We start from the raw sequence: 22,364 nt of genomic DNA, 5'->3' as shown, positions 1-22,364 counted from the left end.
CATGGCGAGCCGCCCCGGGCATGGGGCGGGGCCTCTGGTGGGCGGGGGCTCGTTAATCAACCGAGTCTGGTTTCCGGGAGTCTTGGCACCTCCCCGCGAGGTGGGGGAAAGAGGGGCGGAGTCGTTCCCAGGGGCCTCGGGACCGGGACGGGGCGCCAGCCTGCTGGGCGGGGGGCGGATCCGGGGGACCTTTAGGCTGGCTGTCCACCGGGAGGGGCCACGCGAGGCCCTGGAGGAGGGCGCAGCGTTTCTGTCCCAGCGGAGAGGGGCGCTCCGGCTGGGCTGGCCCTCGAGGTGACGCGGACGGGAAGGGCTCCCGCTCCAGCCCGAGCCTAGTTCCCGCTCGGAAAGTCGGACGGGGACGGAGGAGCCGGGTCAGGACACCGGCCGCCAGATGGCGCTCCTCGGCCAGGCTGGATCTCCGCCCCTGGGGAACTGGTTGGTGCCGGCCCAGCTGCAGGCCGCCAGTGACCCAACTGTGGAGGTTGATTGGGCGAAGCTCTGGTTCTGAAACCTGTTAGGTTTGGAGTTTTCTTTTTTCTTTTTTGATGCTGGGATGGAATGCAGGGCCTCGTGCATGCTGAGCACGTGCTCTGCCACGGAGCTACATCCTTGGCCCCTGGAATCTTCTAGTTTAGCGCTCATCTCCCCCTTTCTTTGCCCTAATGCTGCCCTCAAAAGCTTTCAGTCCTGCCCTGAGCTTTCGTGCCTTTAGTGAGTTAGGTAGGTCCAGGGTCTTAAATTTGGGAGAAGCAAGGGGTGAAAAGCTCCAAGCCCATGGGCTGATACTTTGACACACTTAATCTCTGGCATAAAATCTGGCTCTGCTGGAGAGACAGGCCCTCCCCCGGGGTCAGGGATTTGAACTGTACAGGGTAGACTTTGAACTTGGCTCATCCAAACTCGGCTCCCCAGAGTTCTTTACTCTGGCTCTTAGCCAGTCGAGTTGGTGCTTTGTGACCCCAGGAGAAAGACTTGTTCCCGACCATTCCCTCGGGGAGGAGGAGAGGGTCCCTGGAGATTCAGGAGAAGAGGCTGGGTTAGGGCTTCTCAGGTTTCTTTGGACTTGATCTTTATTAAAGAGGAAATACTAGTGGAGAAGGGGGAATCGAGACAGATAACGGAGATAAGCTGCCTCACTGACAAGTCAAAGGGAAACGGAAAGAATACAAGAAAATTAGCTTTTCATTGATATTTCTGGGGAAGAGTCTTAGTAAAATCTCTTAAGTTTCTGGACATTGTACCGTGGAGCTGCTCCTTCTGCTTGTCACAAAGGAGAGCAAGTTGACACACAAACAAGCTACCCCAGTGAGCATTCTGCAACCCAGACCTAACTATGGAACCCTTCCCAGATCTTCTTTTCCTCTCCTCCTTCCAAAGCAAGTTTGCTTTTTGTTTTTGTTTTGTTTTGGGGGCGTCTTTTTGGTACCGGGGATCGAACTTGGGTCCTTGCACTTGCGCAGCAGGCGGCGAAACCACTGAGCTAAATCCCCGACCCTTGGTTTGTTTTTTGAGACTGAGTCTTGGTATGTAGTTCAGGTTGGACTTGAACTCACCATGTACCACAGGCCTCAAACTTCCAGTGATCCTCCTGCCTCAGCCTCCACAGTGCTGGGATTATAGGCATGGGTGCCATGTCAGGCTTCAAGGCAAGTTCTTTATTGTTCATAACCGATCAACAAATGTTAATGTTTGTTCACATGCATTCCAGGGGTTCACCACCACTGACCTCATGCATGGTAGGAATTACTCTACCACTAAATCACATCCCAGCTCACTTGCTTGCTTCTTTCTTTCTTTCTTTCTTTCTTTTTCTTTCTTTTCTTCCTTCTCTTCATTCATTCATTCATTCATTCATTATGAATGCATGGGGCAAGGTCTCACTAGGTTTCCCAGTCTGGCCTGAAACTTGTGACCCTCCTCCCCCAGCCTCCCAAGTAGCAGGGATTACAGGTGTGTGTATCACCTCACCCAGCTTCATTTTTACCTTTTTGTAATTTAAAATCATGAATTATCTCTCCTTATAATATTTACAAATTACAATTTAGCTTCTTACAGCCAAGCGTGGTGATGTACAGCTATATTCCCAGCACTCTGGTGGCTGAGGCAGGAGGATTGGGAGGCCAACCTAGGCTATATAGTGAATTCAAGGCCAGCCTAAACTACTTAACAAGACCCTCTCCAAAAAAAAGATCTTGTTGCTGTTCGCTTGTTGCTTGCTGCCTTCTGCAGCTCTGCAATGCCCCTCTGCCATGCCAGCCTGCCTTGGAGCCAGCCAATTAGGAACTGAAACCACTATAAACTGTGAGCCAAGATAAACGTTTCCTCCTTAAAAAAAAATCTTGGGCCTAGATTCCAGCACTCTGGAGGCTGAGGCAGGAGGATTGATGTGAGTTCAAGGCCAGCCTGGGCTACATAGTGAGACCCTGTCTCAAAAAACTAAAAAACAAAAAACAAACTTGAACATGTAGGAATGGAGGAGACGCACAAGGTCATTCTCAGCATCCCTGGAGACACAGCCGACAGGCTGTGATTTCACAAGTAACCAGAGTTTGTGTCTGCCTTTACCCCTTCTTCCCTCTTCTTCCTTTTCCTTCTCTTACCTCTTTCTCCCCCATCCGCCCTCCTTCCCTCCCTCCCTCCCTCCCTCCCTCCCTTCTTCCTTACTTCCTCTCTGCCCAGTGAATTGTGAGCAAGAGCTCCCGGGACTGGAGTTTGCGTTACAGATGACGTATAGGTGCTGTGATGTAGGTGGGAGGGCAGGCTCTGCCCAGCGAGGCAAAGGAGGGTGAGGGTTGCTGGAAGGACGAGACTCCAACCATGGTGATTCCTACATCTGTGCTCTTGCCAAAACAGGAAGTCCTTGAGTGGGAAGAGTGGCAGCAGCAGTGAAGGGGCCCTCTCCGCATGTGAGGTCACACATCTGGAGCAGACCCAGGGCAGTTGAATGTTTGAACAGAGTGAGGGCGGAGCAGGACATTGGGAAAGTCCAACAGTGCGCCTGAATTTTAGGCAGAAAAGCAATTTATGCATTTTAGGAAACTTTCTTTTTTCTTTTTTTTCCACCAGGGCTGGGGATCAGACCCAGGGCCTGGAGCATGCTAGGCCAGCTCACCAGGAGACATCCTGGAGCTGCAGCATGCCAGATACGAAACAGGTGCTGAAGAGACACAGGTCCTTAGAGCGTGATTAAAAACCATAGGGAGCGCAAACTTAAAGTCACTAAGGGGCTGGCGTGGTGGCACACACCTGTGATACCAGTGCTCAGGAGGCTGAGCCAGGATTGGTTCGAGCTTGAGGCCAGCCTGGGCTACACAGTGAGACCCTTTGAGTAGAGCCAGCATGGGGCTTGAAGGGGAGGCACCCAAGGAACATGGAGGACCTAGGAAGGGAAGTCAGGAAAGAAAAGCAGAGTCTAGGCTGGTCCCTTCCCTCGAATGGGGAATGGGCGAATGGAAGGTAGCACCGGCCTCCACCCTCCCTCCGAGGTGGGGAGCGGGAGGTTTCCCTTGGAGCCCGGACTTTAGTCAGGACTAGCACTCAGCACAGAGCCCAGCATTGGAGACTTGGGACTCAGGGTCTGAGCTGTGTGCTGCTGTGGACCCTGTAAGAGAACAGACCCCCTGTGGCCGAACTCCCAGGAAGGGCTCACTCAGCACTGCTGTCATTGCCTCAGTGCTAAGCACTCTCTCCTTTTGCCTTTTGAGCCAAACCTATAGCTGTCAGTCTTGGTCCTTTTTTTTCTTTGCAGTACTAAGTGATTAAATCCAGTACTTTTTTTTTGGTACCGGGGATCGAACTCAGATCCTTCGGCTTGCAAAGCAGGCGGCGGAACCACTGAGCTAAATCCCCGGCCCCTGAATCCAGTACTTTTTTTAGTATATGTGCTGTCGAAGTGAACACTAAATACAGTACTTTTGCACTGAACTATATCCCTAGCCATAGCCCAGGGGGCCTCTAACTCACAGCAATCCTCCTGCCTCAGCTTCCTGAGTGCTGGGACCATAGGCATGTACCACCACACCCAGCACTTTTTTAATTTTTTGAGACAGGTTCTAGCTAAGTTGCTAAATTGCCTAAATTTATCCTGTGAAATGTGAAAACCCTCGAAAAACACACCTATGGTAAAGTGGCCAGCTGGCCTTAAATTCAGCAACCAGAGTTGCTGTCTAAGTTTCTAACTGCAAGTCCCTGGGGCTGAGGTGGGAGGGGAGGTGTGTAAGGAGAGGTGCTTTGCAGGCTCGGAGCGTAGCTCAGTGCTCCAGTATAGGCTTGGCATGGCCAAGGGCCTGGGTTCAGTGGGTTCAGTTCCAGCACCAAAATAAAACAGCTTAGAGCCGAAGTCTACAGTGGTGCTGTCCACTGTCCACACAATATTAAATTTAATCACACTCAGCTTGAGGACGATGTAAATCAATGGTACAGCATTTACCTAGCGTGGCCAAGGCTCTGGGTTTGAGTCCCAGAACCACACACACACACACACAGACATACACAGACACACACACACACACACACACACACACAAGCTGTGTGTGGTGCTGCAGGGCTGTAATCTCAGCACTCTAGGAAGCTGAGGCAGGAAGATCCCTGTGAGTTCCAGGCCAGTCTGAACTACACCGTAAGACTTTGTCTCAAAACAGAAAACAAACAAAAAACAAAACAGCAGAAGGAGAGAGAGAGGGAGGGCTGGGCTGGGCTAGGAGTGTAATTCAGTTGTACAGCACTTACCAAGCGTGCACAAAGCCCTGGGTTCAACCCACTGCCCTGAAAATAAAATTTACTTTTCCTGGGCATGGTGGTGTGCATGTCTATAATCCCAGCACTCTGTGAAGCTGAGACAGAAGGATCATAAATTTTAGGGCCAGGGATTTAGCTCAGTGGTTCTGGTGCCTGCTGCACAAGCGCAAGCGCAAGGTCCCCCGTTCGATCCCCAGTACCAATAAAAAAAAAAAAATTTAAACCCAGTCTGAGCAAGTTAATGCCTTAGCAAGGCCCTGTCTCAAAAATTTTAAATAGGGCCGGGGATTTAGCTCAGTGGTTCTGTCACCTGCCCCACAAGCCCAAGGACCCGAGTTCAATCCCCGGTACCAAAATAAAAACCAAAAAAAAAAAAAAACCAAACAAAACAAAACAAAAAAAATTTTTAAATAATTTCTTTACAGGGATGGGGATGTGGGGATGTAGCTCAGTGCAAAGGCCGTGGGTTCTATCCCCAGTACCAAAATAAATAAATAAAAATAAATTCACTTTCTCAGTTGCACCAACCCTTTTCAAGTGTTCAATGATGCAGGTAGCTAGTCTGGGAAAGAGCAGATAATGTGCATTTCCGGCACCATGGACTGTCCTATTGCACAGAGCTGGAGAGCAGTAAATGTTGGTGGGCAGAAGAGGGTGGGCAACCGCGTGATACTCCAGGTATGAAAAAGAAGAATAGAGAAGCTGCTCGATGCCTTGGCAGGAGAGATGCAATGATGAAACCACTTCTTTTTGCTGGGGAGAAAGTTCCAGGAGAAGTAGGAAAACCACAGAAATTTTGATTGTGGGCTCAGACCATAAAAGCATCAGTTGTTAATGAGATGATCCCAAGTCAGGCAGAGGCGAGCTGGGTATCTTGGCAACATGGCCCATGTCGTTGTACGCTTTCCTAGCACATGTAAAGAAAGAAACTTTTTTAAAAAGAGAGAGAAGGGGAGAAAGAAAAGACAGTTGAGAGGGCTCTGAGATGGAGTCTAAATGGTATCTCACGGGGTTGTGGTGCATGCCTGTGATCCAGCACTAGTTGCTGTCGATTTAGATGTGAGGAGATGTTTGCTGCTGGGTTAGACTCATTAGATTGGCTAGTAGCATTCACAATGGTGAACCCTTAGAGATGTTGTAAAGATGTTTTCTATTTTATTTATAGTGGTACTGAGCATTGAACCCAGGGCCTTCACACTGAGCTACATCCCCAGCTCTTTTTATTTTGAGACAGGTTCTCCCTACATTGCCCAGGTGGCTCTCCAACCTGTAATTGCCTCCTTTCAGCCGCCACTCAGCCCCTTTCTTGTTTAACACTGCGGTGTGTGTGTGTGTGTGTGTGTGTGTGTGTGTCTCAAATGTGATCAAAAGTTAGGCAGTTTCTAAGAGTCCATCTCCTCTCAACTCTGCACTGACTTGAGTTTTGAAAAGATTAAAAAAAAAAAAAAAAGCAAAGAAAAACGAGGAGTAGAAAATGAGGTCGGTTTCACCGCCTGCCTCACAAGCACAAGGTCCCAAGTTCGAACCCCGGTAACAAAAAAAAAAAAAAAAGAAAAGAAAATGAGGTCACTGGTATTGGAATGGGGATAAAGAAGTAAAAGGAGGCACAAGGATGGGCCAGCCATCAGGTTTCTGGGTGATAACCCGGCCTTTCTCAGTATGTAGCCTATGGGATAAATAACAAACCGGAAGAAGTGATTAGAACTGAACTCTGTCAAGTGGAGCAGCAAGGTGAATTTCTGGGCCGTCAGGCCAGAAATCATAGCTTCAGAAGGGGCTCCGGCCTCCCTTGCTCACCTATCCTCCTTTTCCCACTTTCAGAAAATGTGTTAGAAACACAGGTTTCCCCTCGCAGCCGGCCGTGGAGTGGGATAACTCGAGAAGCCGGGGCCTCCGCGTGGAAAGCAGCGTGCATTTGACACCCCGACCCGGATCCTCCAAGGTCGGTGGGCTGGGCTCTCAGCACCCCACTCAGACCGTCCTGAGGCAGCAGACTGGTCTGTGGTCCAGGCGCGTGGGCGGCTAAGGCTCCTTCCCCGCGCGGGCCGGGAACCAGACCCAGGCCTCCGGTCCCTAGACGTCGCCCTCAGCGTCGCTGCGGACCCCAGTGTCCCAGCTCTTCGATTCTCTAGGCGCTCCCTCGAGCCTCAGGGCACGATTCCCATTCTCTGCCTCTCCATCTCCCTGGAATTTTCCACTGCAGCTGCCTCCGCTCCCAGACACCCCTCCCTGGGCAAAATTCCCGGCTCCCTCCGCCTCCCCTTCTCTAATCACACCTCCTGGCTACCCTCAACCCCGAGGCCCAGCCCACAATCCGGCCCACACCTCAAGCTAACCCTGGTGGTCCCAGTTAGAGAAATGAGAGGCCAGAGCCCTTAGGAAAGAGGGTCCCAGTCGGGGGGCGGGGAGGACGGTGGAGGGGCCGGTCCCTTTTGGGGCTGGAGTGAGGGAGTGGCCCTCCTCACATCCCCATATAAGGCAGGGCAAGCAGTTAGGCCCCTGGATTGGCTGATTCAAATGAGCATTCCACCTGACAACAGGGTTTCTATTGGCTCTCAGGAAAAACAGGAGGAAGGTGGATGGAGGTTGTTGGTGGCGGTGATGGGAGGGGGCAGGGGAGTGGAGGTGACCCGAGTGGGGGGTGGTTACCAGGGCAACAGGGTAAGATCCCAGCAGGGTGTCCCAGACGGCAGGCGGGGCTTCGAGGTGGAAGAGAGGGAAGAGGGAAAGAGAGACAGAGAGAGAGGAGAGACCGACCTGGTGGGAGACGAGACTGCGTGGTAGGGAGGGTGAGGCGGGCAGCAAAGGTAGGGGTGAGGGAGGTAAATGAAGCCCGGGAGGAGCGCAGAGATGGACACGGTGAGAGGCAGAAGACACCCGTCAGGGAGTCAGAGAAACAGAGGGAAAGGGAAAGATCTCAGGGAAAGGATGGACAGAATCCCGCAAGGAGAAAGCTGGGTGGGGCCCCAAGACTTCTGAAGAGACCGAGACTGAGAAACTGATGGAAGAGTCGGCGGGGAAATTGGACGCGTGTCTATACCGAGGGGCCCAAAGATGGTGTTCTTAGCACTTAAATACCAAGTGACCGTGAGGATGGATCAACACCGTAGGTCTTTATTAAGAAAATGAAAATGATTTAGGTAGAGGAGCAATGATACAAGCATGGGAGTACACACAGATTCTCCAAATCCCAGCCTTCCTAACCTTTAACACACACTCCAGCCCTGTCTTCTCCTGAAACCCCAAGCTCCTCAAAATGACCCCAAGATGCGGAGATAACACTGAGGGAGGGAGCTCCAGACCTGGACCTGCATTGCACTTGCAAAGGAGGCCAGCGTGTGAAGAAAAGGTAGAACAAGGGAGCAAACGAAAGCAAAGCAAGGGAAATGCGAGAAACTAGCACAAGAAGAGGACTTGAGGGAAGCCAGGGACCAAGGGCAGGTGTCCGAAGCAGATGAGACAGAAGAGCGGCCCGTCTGAGCGCGACGGGAAAGTGGCAGGCGGCACAGGAGGTGCTTCGGGGATGGAGGCGTGGACGGCTGGGAGGGAGGGTCTGGGTACCGAGGCGAGAGCGGCAGAGAAAGAAGCGCCAGGCGAGGAAGAAAGATGGGAGATGGGGAGAGGTGGAGGGGAGCGAAGGACACTGGAGGGCCGGCTCCCCCATGTCAGGGAAGAGCCCGGAAGCGAGGAACCGGCAAGGGCCCCCAATGACAGCTTCATCGGGAGAGAAGCCGGGGCTGCCCTTTCTGCGCCCCCGTTCCTTCCTCCCAGGCCACTCCGAGAATGTGGCTAGAGGAGAGAGGGGAAATCCAGTGTGATGAGCGTGGAAGAGCTCCGCCAGCCTCTTCTCTCCTTTCAGCTTTTGGTTTCTCGAGTACCTGCCCTGCCTCTCCATCTCCTCCCGACCCTGCAAAGCCTCAGGGCTCCTGGGGGTCAGGGGACTCCAGCCACCTCTCCAGTCCCCGCCAGCAGCCAGACTCCACCTCGCGGGCCGTAGGTGGGGACTGGAGCTGTCTCCGCCAGGAACCCCACCCCTTCCCGCCTCCCGCCGCTCCCCTCCCGCCGCCGTCCTCCTATCCCCACCTCTCCAGCTCCCGCTCGCCCCCTCCCCGCGCCGGCCTCGCGCTCCCGCCGCCCCACCCCTGCCAAGCCCCTCCCGTCGGGCAGCGAGCCTTATAAGCGGGTTCCCGGCCCAGGGGCGGCAGCGGCTGGTCGGTGGCAGCTCTGCGGTGCGGGGGCGGCGAGTTAAGGACCAAGCGAGCCTCCGCGGCCGAGCGCGCCGGCCACCGCCCGCCTCGCCCCCGCCCTCCCGGCCGCAGCCCTGCGGGTCCCGCGCCCGGCCCGCCCCCGCCCCGCCCGCCTCGCCACCGCCTCCGAGACCCAGCTCGCCGAGCGGGCGCCGCCGCCGCCGCCGCCGTCCCCGCCGCTGTCGCCAGCTTCCGGCCGCGGCCCCTCCGCCGTCCAGGGCCCCTCCGTCTCGGCTCCGGGACCCCGGCTCCCCGCCAGCCCCGGCCCCGGCACCATGTCGGAGAAGAGCGTGGAAGCAGCGGCCGAGCTGAGCGCCAAGGTACGGACCAGGAGCGCGGCGGCGGCGCGATCCCCGGGCTCGGCGCGTCCCGGGTCCCCGACGGCCCCGCGCGGCCCTCGCGCCCCGGCCCCGGCGGACCCCGCTCCGCACCCCCGCCCCCCCCGCCCCGGCCGCCCGGTGCCGCCGACCCGCCGAGCGGCCTGCACCAGCGCCCTCTAGCTGCCCGCACTGGCCTCCGCCGCCCGCTGCCCGTCGGAGGAGGTCTCCCGCGCCGCCGCCCTCCGACCTCGGAAGCGGGCTTCGATCCTGGGTGTAAACAGGGCCCTCCCCTCGCGGTCCGGCGGCTCCTACTTCCCTCCCGGGACGCCTGCTCCCCGCGCTCCTCCAGTCTGTCCGTCTCCATCCATTCCCTCTCCACACCCCGCTTTCAGTTTTCTTTTTCTCCATCGCACACCCCCCCCCCCCCGCCAAGAATCTTGAGTTCCTAAAAATCAGAAGGGCCCTGGAAAAGGCCTTCGAGAAAGCCGAGGCCAGGCACTGCGTGGCCTGGCATCGAGGTGTCTGGCCGCCCCTCTCCAGCTCCTCTCCTCGGCTTCATCTCTTTGCCCTTGCCTCTCGAAGCCAGCCCTCCTGATTTCCCCGGGGAACCCACCGAGTGTCGCCTGGGGAAATTAATGCGGCCAGGGTTTGGGGGCTGGGAATCGGTCTTGGGGGTTGGCGAAGAGGTCTGCGAAGTGAAGGGGGGAGCCAGCTGCATCGGAGGCAGTGGGAGCGGGGATGCGTTGCCAGCTGACAAGGTGTGCCGTGCGGCCCTCGGTGAGGCCGTGCGGTGGCATGTGACTTCGCTGAGTAGGTGTCTTTGTATGTCTGAAATCCGGCGAGTGTGTGGGACTGCCCGTGGCAGCTACATGTGTGCATGTGGAGAGGAGATGTTCCGGAGCCATGTTGCTGCTTTGTGAGTGCCAAGCGGCTGGCTTTGCTGTGATCCTGTGCTGGCTCAAGAGAGCGCCAGGATCCCGAAACACCGCTCGTGTGGGTGCTCCCCTGCCTGTGTGAGTCACTGTTAGCCTGTGGGGGTGTGTGGGCCAGCGTGGAGGCCAGAGAGTTGCTGAGCACAAGACCGGGGGCCTGGTCACGAACCCCCTGCAAAGGGATCACAGAAGGACAGTGACCAGAAGGGCAGGACAGGGGAGGAGAAGCCCTGGCCCCTTGGACTTTGGGCTCTGGTGCTGGCCCTCCCTGCCTCCCTCCATCAGCCCAAATGGGAGCTTGGCCAGGGTCATACAGTCGGGGGCTGGACCCGAGAGAAGCCGACTTCGCCTGTGGCTCCCAGCCCAGGGTGCAGAGAGAAGCCCACCAGGTAGGAAAGTGCTGCACCTACCTGTGGCAAAGAAAGGAAGACAGCAAAATGGGGTGAAGGAGAAGCCTCGGCAGAGTGAGAGGGTCAGGTGTGCTCCTGGTGAAGTAAGAAGGGAGTTGAGTGCACCCCAGGCCACTTGGCACCCAGCCTTCTCCGGTGCCCATCCTGTGCAGAAAGCCACACCCTCAGGGATGAGCTACCCCACAGCAAACTTCTCCACATGGAGTGGGGTGTGCAGTCTGGACAGCAGCAGAGTAGGTCACACGGGACCCCAGGTGTCCTCAGTGCCCGCCGTGGGGCGGTGTCCAGAGGGGATGCCCGGGTGGTGTGAGGCTCCCCCTGCCAGACCAGAGCAGGACACCGAGTGTTTGTCTGTGGAGATCTTGGGGTGAGGGCTCTGGACAGCTGCCTCCTGGCCACTGCCCATCCCAGACACAGCCGCTGTGTGTTGCTCCCTCTTTGCCCACCTGGTCTGATATTCTCTCCCGTCTGTGCTGCTTCTACCCTGCTGGGCCTCCATTTCCACTGGAAATGACCGTTTCTCTTCCACTACACCACTGTGCACACTACGGAGGCTGGAGGAGGAAGCGACTGGAACTGTTGGGGCTAGAGGTGTTGCAAGTGCTGGAAATGTGCTAGGGTGCTCTCCCTATTCCTGAAGTGTTCACCCGGTAGGAACTTGAGGCTTAGGGAGACTGAAAGAGACTGGGAGAAACAAAGGCCTTAGAAGCTGAAGGGGAAGCTGGGAGGGTTGCCCAGGAGGGAGATGCTCAGGAAAAGGCCTGAGGTAGACAAAAGGCAGAGCGGGGCGGGCAGTGGGAGGGGGCAGGCAAAGGAGGCGGAGGGACACGGAGGGGTGGGGCATGAGGCTGCTGCAGATGGAGGGGATTTGCTTTACTGAGCTGAACTCTTTAGCTGGGCAGGTTTGGAAGAATTTGACAGGGTAGGAGTGAGTTGCTCTGGTTGCCGGCTCCCCTTCATTTTCCCCACACTCCTGGGTTGTTGGGAAGGTGTCTGGCGTCAAGCCCTCCATGGCCCTGATGTCAAGACCTGGGAGCTTTGCTCTTATCAGCTGTGACATGCTTCACTCACACCCCCCCAGACTTCCTGCAGAGAGGGAGAAACGGTGCCCTTCGGAAGGGATTCCAGGGCTGCCCAGCATTGTGGAGAGAGAAAGATGATTTCTTTCACCCTTGTAGGACCTGAAGGAGAAGAAGGAGAAGGTGGAGGAGAAGGCGAGCCGGAAAGAGCGAAAGAAAGAAGTGGTGGAGGTATGGAGGGGTTGGGAGATGACCTCACCTGTCCATCTTCCCTCCCACTGTCTCACCCTTCACTCCCTTCCTGGGGTGCTGGGTCCTGCCTTGCCCTCGGCCCCTGCCATCCTCACTGTCCCACCCTGAAGTCCCTCCCAAGTCTTTCAGCCACCCAGTGGGTGAGGGCGCACAGCCTGCCTGACACCACTCCCTTTCCTGGTCCCCATAGGAAGAGGAGAATGGAGCTGAGGAGGAAGAGGAAGAAACTGCTGAGGATGGAGAGGAGGAGGATGAAGGGGATGAAGAAGGTGGGGAGGGACAGGGAAGCTGGGCTGAAAAGTTGGGGCTCACAGGAGCAGTCAGGGTGGGTTTGCAGACCTGAACCAGGCCTGAGGGCGACCACAGGGGACTCTGCCAGGACTTCCTGCCCTTCCCCAATGACCCATTTCTGGCTCCTCAGATGAGGAAGAAGAAGAGGAGGATGACGAAGGGCCCGCACTGAAGAGAGCTGCCGAAGAGGAGGTTTGGGCTGGATTTTGGGCCCTGAGGGGCACCAGGGGTGCAGCAGGGCTGGGTGCCTGATGGATTTGGACCCAGAGCCATGTGGTGGCACGGGTGGGGGCTGGAGCAGGCTGGCTGGGGCAGGGGAAGGTCCCCTCTACTTTACAGCACCCAAACTCTCCTCCACAGGATGAAGCAGATCCAAAGCGGCAGAAGACAGAAAATGGGGCATCGGCATGAGGCCCCCATCAGGAGGCTGGGGCGGGAGGCCCCTGGGTCTGGAGGCAGGGGTGGGAACAGACCAGTACAGCCGCCCTTCACCTGGCTTCTGCCTCTGGGGCCTGCCCCACAGCTGCCACCCTCCTCCTTCTCCCCAGCCCTCCTTCCACCCTCCAGACACTGCCCCACCTCACTGCCATCCAGCCACCTCCTGAGCGCCCCAGCCTTCCTGTCGCCCCTCCACCTTCCTTGCTGTCTTCTCTGCCCCACTCCTCCCACATCCCTGTCCTGGGGTAGCCTCTCCCCTCTGCCCCCGAACCCCCAGCCTCACTTCCTGTTCATCCCTCTCCTGCCTGATCCCGGGTCTCCCTCAGATCCCTTCTCAGACAGCGCCAGGCCGGGGTAGGGCCGGGGTTGGGGCCAAGCCCCGAAGCTGCCCCCCTCCCCTCCCCTTTTTGTATAATTTAATAAAGAAATGGTCGCGCTTCTGTTTTTAACCTGTGTCCTGCTTTCCGGGAGTGCAAGGAAAGGCTAGAAAGGGAAGAGGGAGACTGACTTCACACCTGATGAGATCGAGGAGCTACAACCAGTGGTCCAGAGTTGGATTGGGAGCGGGAGAGCTGACCTGTTCTCTGTTTCAGGTTCTTGGGGATGCTCCTCCCCAGAAACACACTTCCCTGCTAACCCACACGAGATCTAGACACTGCTGAGCCCAGTGGAAAGCTACCAGCTCTATTGTGCTGAACGAGGCAAATAGAAACGGCCCTAGAAACAGGAAGTTCCGCCCCTGGAGTGGGAGCCACTGATAGCCCTGGGTCTCACTCTTGTAGGATCTGGCAGAAAGGCCTGGCCAGGAAGATGCCTTCTGCCTGACATTCAGGAAGCAAGCTCCTTCCAGCAGGGCTAGACCCTGGGCTTTCGTTTTTTTCTTTTTCTTTTTTTTTTGGTACCGGGGATCAAACTTGGGTCCTCATGCTTGCAAGGCAGGTGGCAGAACCACTGAGCTAAATCCCCAGCCCTGGGCTTTCTTGTTCCAGGCCTGTCTCCTTGTCACCTGCTCCCCAGCTCTCCCCGCTGGGCTTCTGGGCTGGGCTGGGCTGAATTAGAGCACAACAGCTAGCTTTCGGTCTCAGGCTTCCTTCTGCAGCCCGTTTTCCTTAGGTTTGGTTTGCTTCAAGGTTTCTGCATTTTTCCAAATCCATGTCCTCTTAGAACAGAACCTATAGATTGGAGGAAACTTTGTTTTTCTTTTTGGTACCGGGGATCTAACTCCAGACCTTGCGCTTTCAAGGTAGGCACCGGACCACTGAGCTAAATCCCTGGCCCTAGAGGAAACTTTGGAGAGGGGAGCCGGACTCATAGCCAATACCGTTAACCCACCAAAGACCCACGACTCACCCAGGGTCAGGACTGCCACACCAGTTTTTCTCTTCACACTCCCTATCCTTGGAAAACTAATCGCTCTGAGCCTCAGTTTCCCCACATGTAAATGGAGGGAAGCTTTAGATTTTACGAGTTACCACATGTAGTGTCCAACATGGTGGCTGGGGCAGATGCAGAAGGTAGCCTCCTGCCATGTAACTATTCTGCCCACTCCCCCTTGGCTGCCCTTGCCCAGGTCTGTTTTGTAGGGTACAGTGCAGTTCCTGCCACCTGATGCAGGAGCCACCCAGATGGCTGGGGTAGCAGGGTGAGGAAGTTCTGGGAGGTTAGGGGCCAGGGAGACAGGACAGGAAGGAGCCAGCTAAGAAAGGCTGCATGCTGGGACCAGTGAAGCAGCTTAGAAGTGGGCAAGAGGGGAACTGTGGTGGAAGTAGTTGGCAGAGAAGGACAGATGGGTGCCAGGAGAGGGAATGTGTGCAGCATGCAGGGGAGGGCGGAGGAGGGGCAGTGGGGAGACCCAGGGCTGAGGAAGTAAACAGGAGAGTGCCACCACAGGGGTGGAGGGTGCTGCTGCTGGGAATCGGCCCCCTCAGACTTTCCACTGCGAAGTGAAACTGTGAGCCCTGGGGCGTGGGGGGCGGGCAGCCTGGAGGGGAAGTGGGGAAGGTGAGGGAGACATAAGGACCGGGCCAGGTCCCTGGAGCAGCAGAACAGCACCCAGCTCCTGACAGCCACCTTCCTCCAGTCCACTCTGCCACACCCTGCCTGGTCCCCAGGGTGCCCCAGGCACTGCCCGGACTCGGGCCTCCATCCCTGGTCCTCCCACTCTCCCTCCAGGCCTGGGGGTGGGGTCCCCTGTCCTCTAGAGCCCTCTCTCCACTGCCCTCTGCAGCACTTTGCTTTAGTCCCCCTGTCCCCTGCTGACCTCCCTTAGGAGGGCTCAGCCTGGCCCGGGCCGCAGGGGAGATGGGGCAGACTCAGTTGCTGGGCTTGGTGCTTCTACAATTGCTGTGGGCTGCTCCAGGTAAGGTGCGGGTCGGGTAGGGCGCCCTCTCGACCCAGGGAGGGGTCAGGAGCCATCTCCATGGCGTCGAATCCCTGGGTCCTGGACTCCATGGAGTCAGGGCCAGCCTCTCCTCCCCCGCGCCCCTCCTCAGCCTCCCCCTGGTAGGGAAGGGACAACACCCTCTTTCCCTCCTGTTTCTCCCTTGGGAAGCCCTGAGGTCCTGAGGCCCTGTCTCTTGGCTCATGCGCCTCCCTTGGCCTCTCTTTTGCTCCCCCAGCAGAGGCTCCAGGGCCCGGGAAAGAGGTCCCAGTGGTGTGGGCTCAGGAGGGGACTTCTGCCCAACTCCCCTGCAGCCCCACAATCCCCCTCCAGGATCCAGGCCTTCTGCGAAGAGGAGGGGTCACTTGGCAGCATCAGCCAGACAGGTATGCGCCCCAGACCTGACAACAGATCCCCCAGTCCAGCATTAAGTACATCCGGACACAGCCCACTTCCGAGCCTGCATTGTCCCCTCCTCTGAGGGCCTGTCCCTCCGAAACCACTGACCCGTCCTCCCCTGCCTTTCCTCTGCAGCCTGCTCCCTCACACCTGCATCTGCTAGCAGGCACCCTCACCAGCAGTGCCTGGTGCCAGCCCAAAGGCAGAGGGCACAGGCTGGGGGCGGGATGACCTGTGGCCTAGGGGTGCCCCGGCGCTAAGGCGCACCCTTAGAGTGAGGCTGCGCTGCGTCTTCTCACCCCGGAGTTCTCAATTCCATCCTCTGCTCTCCAGTGGACCCGCTGCTCAGGCTCCCGCCCCCTCTCGGCCCTGGAACCTCGGCCCTGGCAGAGAAGTGGCGCCCGGCACGGGCCCGCAGCGCTACACAGTGCTGAGCGTGGCCCCCGGGGGCCTCCGCAGCGGGCGGCTCCCCCTGCAGCCCCGCGTGCAGCTGGACGAGCGCGGCCTCCAGCGCGGGGACTTCTCGCTGTGGCTACGCCCGGCCCTGCGCGCCGACGCCGGCGAGTATCACGCCGCCGTGCGCCTCCGGGACCGCGCGCTTGCCTGCCGGCTCCGTCTGCGCGTGGGCCAGGCCTCGAGTAGGTGGGCGGGACGGGAGCGCGGACGCGGACGGGATCGGGGGCTGGAAGGCGGGCCCCGCATTCCCACGGCACGGAGGCAGGAAGGGCTGCTGGGGACGCTGCCCCCTAGCCCTGCCCGAGGGCCCTCAGGCAGGGGTGGGAGAAGGTGCCCAGGAGCACGTGTGGGGGGAAGGCTGTGGAGCAGCTGTCACCCCCCCCCCCGCAGCGGGCGGGCCCGGGGGAGGGGGAGGGGCGTGGGGCTGGAGTGATTCACTGCAGGCGCTGGGGGAGGGTGGGGGTTCCTCCAGTGAGGTCTGGAGACGGAGGAGCCAGGTAAACCGGAGGCAGGGACGGAGGAAAGTAGGTAGGGACTCTTAGGGATCCACTTTAACAGCTCTGGCGCTGAGCTAGACTGGAGCAGGGAGGAGAAGGCCGGTGGCCTCCAGCTGGGTTGGGAGCTGTGCTGGGGTTGATGGAGACTTCCTTGTCCCTGCCCAGTGGCGGCCAGCCCTGCGGGACCTCTCAGGACCGCCGACTGGGTCATCCTGAACTGCTCCTTCAGCCGTCCTGACCGCCCGGCCTCTGTCCACTGGTTCCGGGGTCCAGGCCGCGTCCCAGTCCAGGAGTCCGCCCATCACCACTTAGCAGAAGGCTTCCTCTTCCTGCCCCAAGTCAGCCCCGTGGACTCTGGGATGTGGGGCTGTGTCCTCACCTACAGAGACGGCTTCGAAGCCCGGATCTCACACAACCTCACCGTCCGGGGTAGCTTCCCTCATCTGCCTTCACTTGACCACAGCCTCTTCCTGCCCCATCTCCTCCCTGACTCATGGGTCCCTGAACTAGGCTCTCTGCAGCTAGCACCCACCAGTGTCTGGCCCCTTCCTCCCCCTGCAGGAGGCTTTTAGGGCTGGCTCCTTTTGAGCTTTTCCCTTGGCCATCCTGCCTCACATGCCAGCCTTTGGTCTGCCGGCCTGGCCCACTCTGGGTTTCTGAGAGTCCTTGGTTCACTCACCTTATTCTGCTCCCCAGCACTCTTCAGAGCCCCCATCTCCCCCACTTTTCTGCCTCTCTACTCAGCTAGGGACAGGACCCTCACTCCCCGGGTTCCCCTTCCTCTGCAGGTCTGGAGCCCCTAGGCCCCCTGATGGTATATGCTGGAGCAGGCTCCAAGGCGGAGTTACCATGCCACCTGCCTCCTGGTGTGGCAACCCAGTCTTCCCTCGTCGCCAAGTGGGCCCCTCCTGGTGGGGGCCCTGACATCCCAGTGGCTGGAGACAATGGCAACTTCACTCTTCGACTGGAGGCTGTGAGCCTGGCGCAGGCTGGGACCTACACCTGCTGCATCCATCTGCAGGGGCAGCAGCTCTGTGCCACGGTCACCTTGGCAGTCATCACAGGTCAGCCCCAGGTGGGAAAGGAGGAGCTCCTGTCCTGGCGAGGCGAGGACAGGGAGGTAAGGCTGCTGGTGCAAGGCTGTGCAGATCCGCCCTGTGATGCCAGGCCACTGGGCACAAGTCGTGGCCTCTTTCTTCACCCCCGTGATAAAGAACTGAAACTGAAAATCTCCCCTGAGTCACAGAACAAGCGTTCCACTCTCCTTTAAGGGACTCCCCTGCTCTGAATTGGTGGGAGAGTCTGAGAAATTAGAAGGGGAGGTGGCAAAAATTTGAATGTTTCAAAGGAGGTGGAATAGGTTTCTAGAATCCTCTTCCATCTTGGGACCAGTGCTGGGGTTAAAGTTACAGGAAGTGGCCTGGATTTGGAAGGAGTTAACAAATCGATCTCTTGGATAGCAAATATTTACTGAGCAAGAGTTTTCCAAGACAATAGAAAACAGACACAGAAAAACTTAAAGTGTGTGTTCATTGATTGGTGATTATCAGCCGGGACAGGTTAGCTACGCCTCGGGTTCACCTGAGGCCACTGAACAGGAGCATCACATAGTAGGTGCCTAATAGGTACCTTGGCTGCATGAATGAATGAGTAAGCTAACAAATACCGCAGGTCCTGAGTGCCATCCTGACTTTCTGCCTGCTTTCTGAATATCTCTCCCTAGCTATGACACCACCCTTAGGCACACCTGGGCCTACCTTTTCCTTATGCCAGTCCCCTGGCTGATTTAGCCTGTTATTTACTCACTGGAATCCCAACTCCCCAGAGCTTGGCCTCCTCTTTTCCAGAATCAATTCGGTCACCAAAGCCCACTCATTCTGTCTAGTGTCTTCTTAATCAGTGGGAGACATAATTACCCCCACTTTACAAAAAAGAACATTCTCAAAGTTACACAGCAGAAAGTGCCAGGCTCAGGCATCTGTGTCACCAAACCTTCCCTCTCCAATTCAAGGCCAAGGCCTTTCATCGCTAGTCTCCTCCTGTCCCCCTACCTGCCACTAAACACTTGGAGAATGCTGTTGCTGGGTCAGTGGGTGGGTTCACCATTCTCTGAATATTCAGAAAGGGAGGTGAAATGCATCCAGGGTCACCACAAGGCAGGGGGCACTGATGTGAGGCAGATCACCGAAGGAGGAAAACTGCAAAGCATGTCAGGGGCCAGCTCATCTAACTGGTACTGAGGGTCTGAGAATTTCAGGAGAAAGTAATGTAAAAGAATCTGCAATAATATTTCTTCTGTGGCCTTCAGGGCCAGTTTGAGTTTGAACAATGCGTTGAAAGCGGTGGGCAGCCTGGAATGTTTTGGAGCAGGTGAGCAACCTGACCAGAGCACTGTCGTGTTAAGATTAATTTTGGCCCAGCATGCTGATGCAGGCCTGTAATCCCGGTACTCTGGGAGGCTGAGGTGGGAGGATCAGAAGTTCAGGGCCAGGGTGTGCAATTTAGCGAGACCCTGTCTCAAAACAAAAATGAGAAAAGGCCTGGAAATGTAGCTCAGTGGTGAAGTGCCCCTGGGTTGGTCCTCACAAAAAGACTAATCTGGCCATGACCTGCTTTCCTCCTCCCAGCCTCACCCAATCAGAACCCCTGTGGAGCAGGGAGACTGAGCCTTGGGATTAAACCTGTGGTAACAAGCAAGGGCATGAGGACTCTAAGAGATCCCCCTCTAATTTTTTCAGTGACTCCCGAATCCTCTGGGTCACCCGGCTCCCTGGGTAAGCTGCTGTGTGAGGTGACCCCAGCATCAGGACGAGAGCGCTTTGTGTGGAGGCCCCTGGACAGGTGGTCCACAAGGAATTTCCCAGGACCCTGGCTGGAGATGGCGGAGGCCCAGCTCCTTTCCCAACCCTGGCAGTGCCAGCTGCACCAAGAGGAGAGGCTTCTCGGAGCAGCGGTGTATGTCCCAGAGTCTAGCCCAGGTCTGTGGCCTCAGCTCCAAAGCAGCCATCTCAGTCCCCCTCCGGACCACCCTAGCCACGCACCCTGCCTGCCAAGCTCTTTTCACTCCATCAGGGACCTGACCTCAGCCTCCTTTTAGGCCTGACCCATTTGGACCATTAATTAGCCGAACAATTTTGGACAAGTCCTTTAAATTCTCTGGACCCCACTGCATCTGTCAGGTATGGGGGAGCGGCATCCTTTCCTGACCTGTGTCTAACTCTGTGCTTTCTCCATAGGTGCCCAGCGCTCTGGGAGAGCCCCAAGTGCCCTCCGAGCAGCCCCGCTCCCGCTCTTTCTCACCCTGGGTACCCTCTCATTGCTCCTTTTGGTGACTGGAGCAATTGGCTTTCACTTTTGGAAAAGACAGGTGAGCCAGGGACACGCCCCCTCACCCCTGGCTTCCTTCTCTTCATTCTCAGAGTGGATCCAACAACCCTTTGTCTTTCGTCTGGAAAGATGACCAAGGAGGGCCCTGGGCCCACCATCAGAGCCCCTCTTCATAGGCCTCTGCATTTCAGGGTCCTTGTATACCTGGGAAGGGGCCGAGAAGGCCCTGGACTATATAGATGGGCTCAGTATCCTTCCTGTTCCTCCTCCTCCTCCTTCTCTTCCTCCTCCCACCCTCCATCTCTCTCCATCTCTTCCCTTAGAGGAGACTGAGAAGATTTTCTGCCTTAGAGCTTGGGATTCACCCTCCTCAGACTCAGAGCAAGATAGAGGAGCTTGAGGAGGATCCAGAGCCAGAGCTGGAGCCAGAGCTGGAACCAGAGCCAGAGCCAGAGCTGGAGCCAGAGCTGGAGCCCGGGCAGCTGTGACCTGGAGGGAAGGCAGCAACGGATCCTAGCAGCTCACCCCATAATAAACCCCGTCAGCAGCAAGCCCGAGTCTGGCTCTTTCTTGTGCAGCGAAGGTTCCTGTCTCTCCCAGCCTCTGGGGGCTCCCTTCTCCCACTCCAGCCTCCTAACCTACTTTCCCCAGCCAGTCTTCCTCAGCTTCCCCTTTTCTACCTCCTTTGTCTCTCCCTCGGTCTCTCTCCTGCTCGCTTTCTCCCGGGGAATGATTTTCCTAAAGCTCCAAAAAACCCTCCCCTCTTATCTCAGCAGCCCTCTTTTCTCCATCCTTCCACCCGCATTGTGCTGGCTGCCCTGTTTTCCTGTACCTTTTTGTCCCTCTGGCTCACCTCATGCTACCTGCCGCACTGGTGCTCAGCCCCCGGGGCTGCAGCAGACTTCGCTCGTTCGAGCGCGTGCGCGCACACAGGGGCCCTGCGGTGTCAAGTCCCCGGGAGATTGGGCTCTCCACCTTCCAGGGGCGGCCGGCTGAGGCCTCTGCCCCGCCCCCACGTCCCTCCGCCCGGGGCCACTTTTCTCGTCGCAGGCGTGAGAACACACTGCCACCCCGTGGTCATGGCTTGCTATGCCACGTCGGAGGTCCGGGCCGGCGGGGGACAGCTGCAGATCTCACCGGGCACAGATCAAGGCACGGGCAGGCGCTGCCTTTGTGCTGTGCATACGGCGTGTGCAGCGTGTGAGTGTGCACCAAGCAGCTGTCACATGTCCTGTGCACCCCGCAGGAGAGGGACTGAACAATGCCTGCTTCCAGAGACACAGTGCCTGTCCTGGCAAGGTTACAATCCGAGTCTGACAAAGGCGAGGACTATGAACAAAGCCCACAGCCAGGGAGAGAAGCAGCCAAGACAGCTGGCTGCTGCTGCAGCTCCGAAAGTCGGGAGTCCTGCCTTCTTGGTCTGGTTCTGCCTCTGTGGCTGCATCAATCTTCCTGAGCCTCAGTTTCCACACCTGTTAAATGGGAGTACTTGCCAGGACAAGGACACGCACCTGTAGTCTCAGCTATTCGGGAGGCTGAGGCGGAGGATTGCAAGTTTGAGCCCAATCTGGGCAATTTATGATTTAGGGAGAGGCTGTCTGGGGGAAAGGGGGCACTGGGGATGTAGCTCAGTGCAAAGGTCCTGGGTTCAATTCCCAGTAACAACAAAAAAATAGGGAAAGTCCCCACCTGTTGGTGCCCCTCTGGCTGCCTCTCTTGGAGACAGCAGTCTTCTGGCCATGCAGGTGGCCCTTTCTGCAGATCACACTGGCCTCAGGCCTTGGAGCCACCAGGTCTGGGCCAGGGCCTGAGATCTCTGCCTGTGAGGGCTGTTGGCCCTGGATTTTGCTGCAGGGGCACACATCTATGGTCCCAGCTACTCAGGAGATCGAGACCGGAGGATTGCAAGTTCAAGACCACCTTGAGCATCTTAATGAGACTGTTTCAAAATAAAAGTATGAAAAGGACCAGAGAGGTCCCTTGATTGCACAGCAGCCCTGGTCTCTGGGCTCAACTCCAGTACAGAAGGGAAGAGAAAAAGGGAAAAAAAAAAAAAAAGCAAACAGGAGGGGGCCTGCAGGAGGCCAACACAGAGCTGTGGCAGATGCCCTACTGGGTGTCTGTCTTAGTTACTTTTCTTGTTGTTGAAACAAAATACTCAACACCTGCAAATGAAAGGAGGAAAGGTTTATTTCAGCTCACAGAGTGTAGAGGTTTCAGTCCATAGTCACCTGGCTCCAAGGCAGTGCAGCATGGTAGAGTGGCATTAGAGGAGAAACAGTCCATGGCAGAGCAGGCAGAGGCCAGCAAGCAGCAAGCAAATCTGCCTTCTTTTTAATTCTTATTTAATTTAATTTATTTATTTGGGTTTTCTGAGACAGAGTCCCATTATGTAGTTCAGGCTGGGCTTGAACTTGCTATGTAGCCCAGGCTGGCCTCAAACTCATGGCAATCCTCCTGTCTCAGTCTCCCAAGTGCTGGGATTATAGGTATGGACTACCATGCCTGGCAAGTCTGCCTTCTTTCTGCCCCTTTACATTCCACCCAGGTTACAAGCCTATTGATTGGCACCACCAATACCTAGGGTGGGGCTTCCATTGTCCACACCCTTAACCCCAGTATCAGATCCTTAATCCACATTCACACATCCTAATCC

At 56.9% G+C, this 22,364-nt stretch overlaps 2 protein-coding genes across 4 annotated transcripts; both read left to right on the top strand.

The window, feature by feature from the left end:
* Position 1: 1 nt before the first annotated feature.
* On the top strand, positions 2-13,098 carry Ptms (parathymosin). The gene is given in 10 exon segments (XM_021248100.2): positions 2-294; positions 6,562-6,686; positions 8,563-8,746; positions 8,748-8,908; positions 8,911-9,006; positions 9,009-9,307; positions 11,828-11,899; positions 12,111-12,189; positions 12,342-12,403; positions 12,572-13,098. Coding segments are annotated over 10 exon segments (1,422 nt in total). The 3' UTR covers positions 12,623-13,098.
* Positions 13,099-13,243: 145 nt separating this feature from the next.
* On the top strand, positions 13,244-22,020 carry Lag3 (lymphocyte activating 3). Of its 3 annotated transcripts, XM_087213556.1 has the most exons (9): positions 13,244-14,600; positions 14,919-15,008; positions 15,268-15,415; positions 15,762-16,066; positions 16,547-16,810; positions 17,170-17,445; positions 19,120-19,359; positions 19,618-19,748; positions 20,032-20,700. In XM_087213556.1, exons 2-9 carry the CDS (start codon positions 14,951-14,953, stop codon positions 20,194-20,196), a joined length of 1,587 nt encoding a protein of 528 aa, XP_087069682.1. In that variant the 5' UTR covers positions 13,244-14,600; positions 14,919-14,950; the 3' UTR covers positions 20,197-20,700. The 3 variants fall into 3 exon arrangements, with proteins under 3 accessions (XP_087069682.1, XP_021103758.1, XP_087069683.1); XM_021248099.2 differs by lacking the exon at positions 13,244-14,600 and having other exon boundaries at positions 14,619-15,008; positions 17,403-17,501; positions 20,032-22,020; XM_087213557.1 differs by lacking the exon at positions 13,244-14,600 and having other exon boundaries at positions 14,621-15,008; positions 15,271-15,415; positions 20,032-20,703.
* Positions 22,021-22,364: the final 344 nt, after the last annotated feature.

This window comes from Heterocephalus glaber, unplaced genomic scaffold (genome assembly GCF_053883595.1).
Source record: "Heterocephalus glaber isolate CG9 unplaced genomic scaffold, H.glaber_assembly_v1.0 deba00001444, whole genome shotgun sequence".
Lineage (NCBI taxonomy): Eukaryota > Metazoa > Chordata > Mammalia > Rodentia > Bathyergidae > Heterocephalus > Heterocephalus glaber.
Note: the sequence above shows the minus strand (reverse complement) of the source record. Positions and strands in the feature narration are given on the sequence as shown.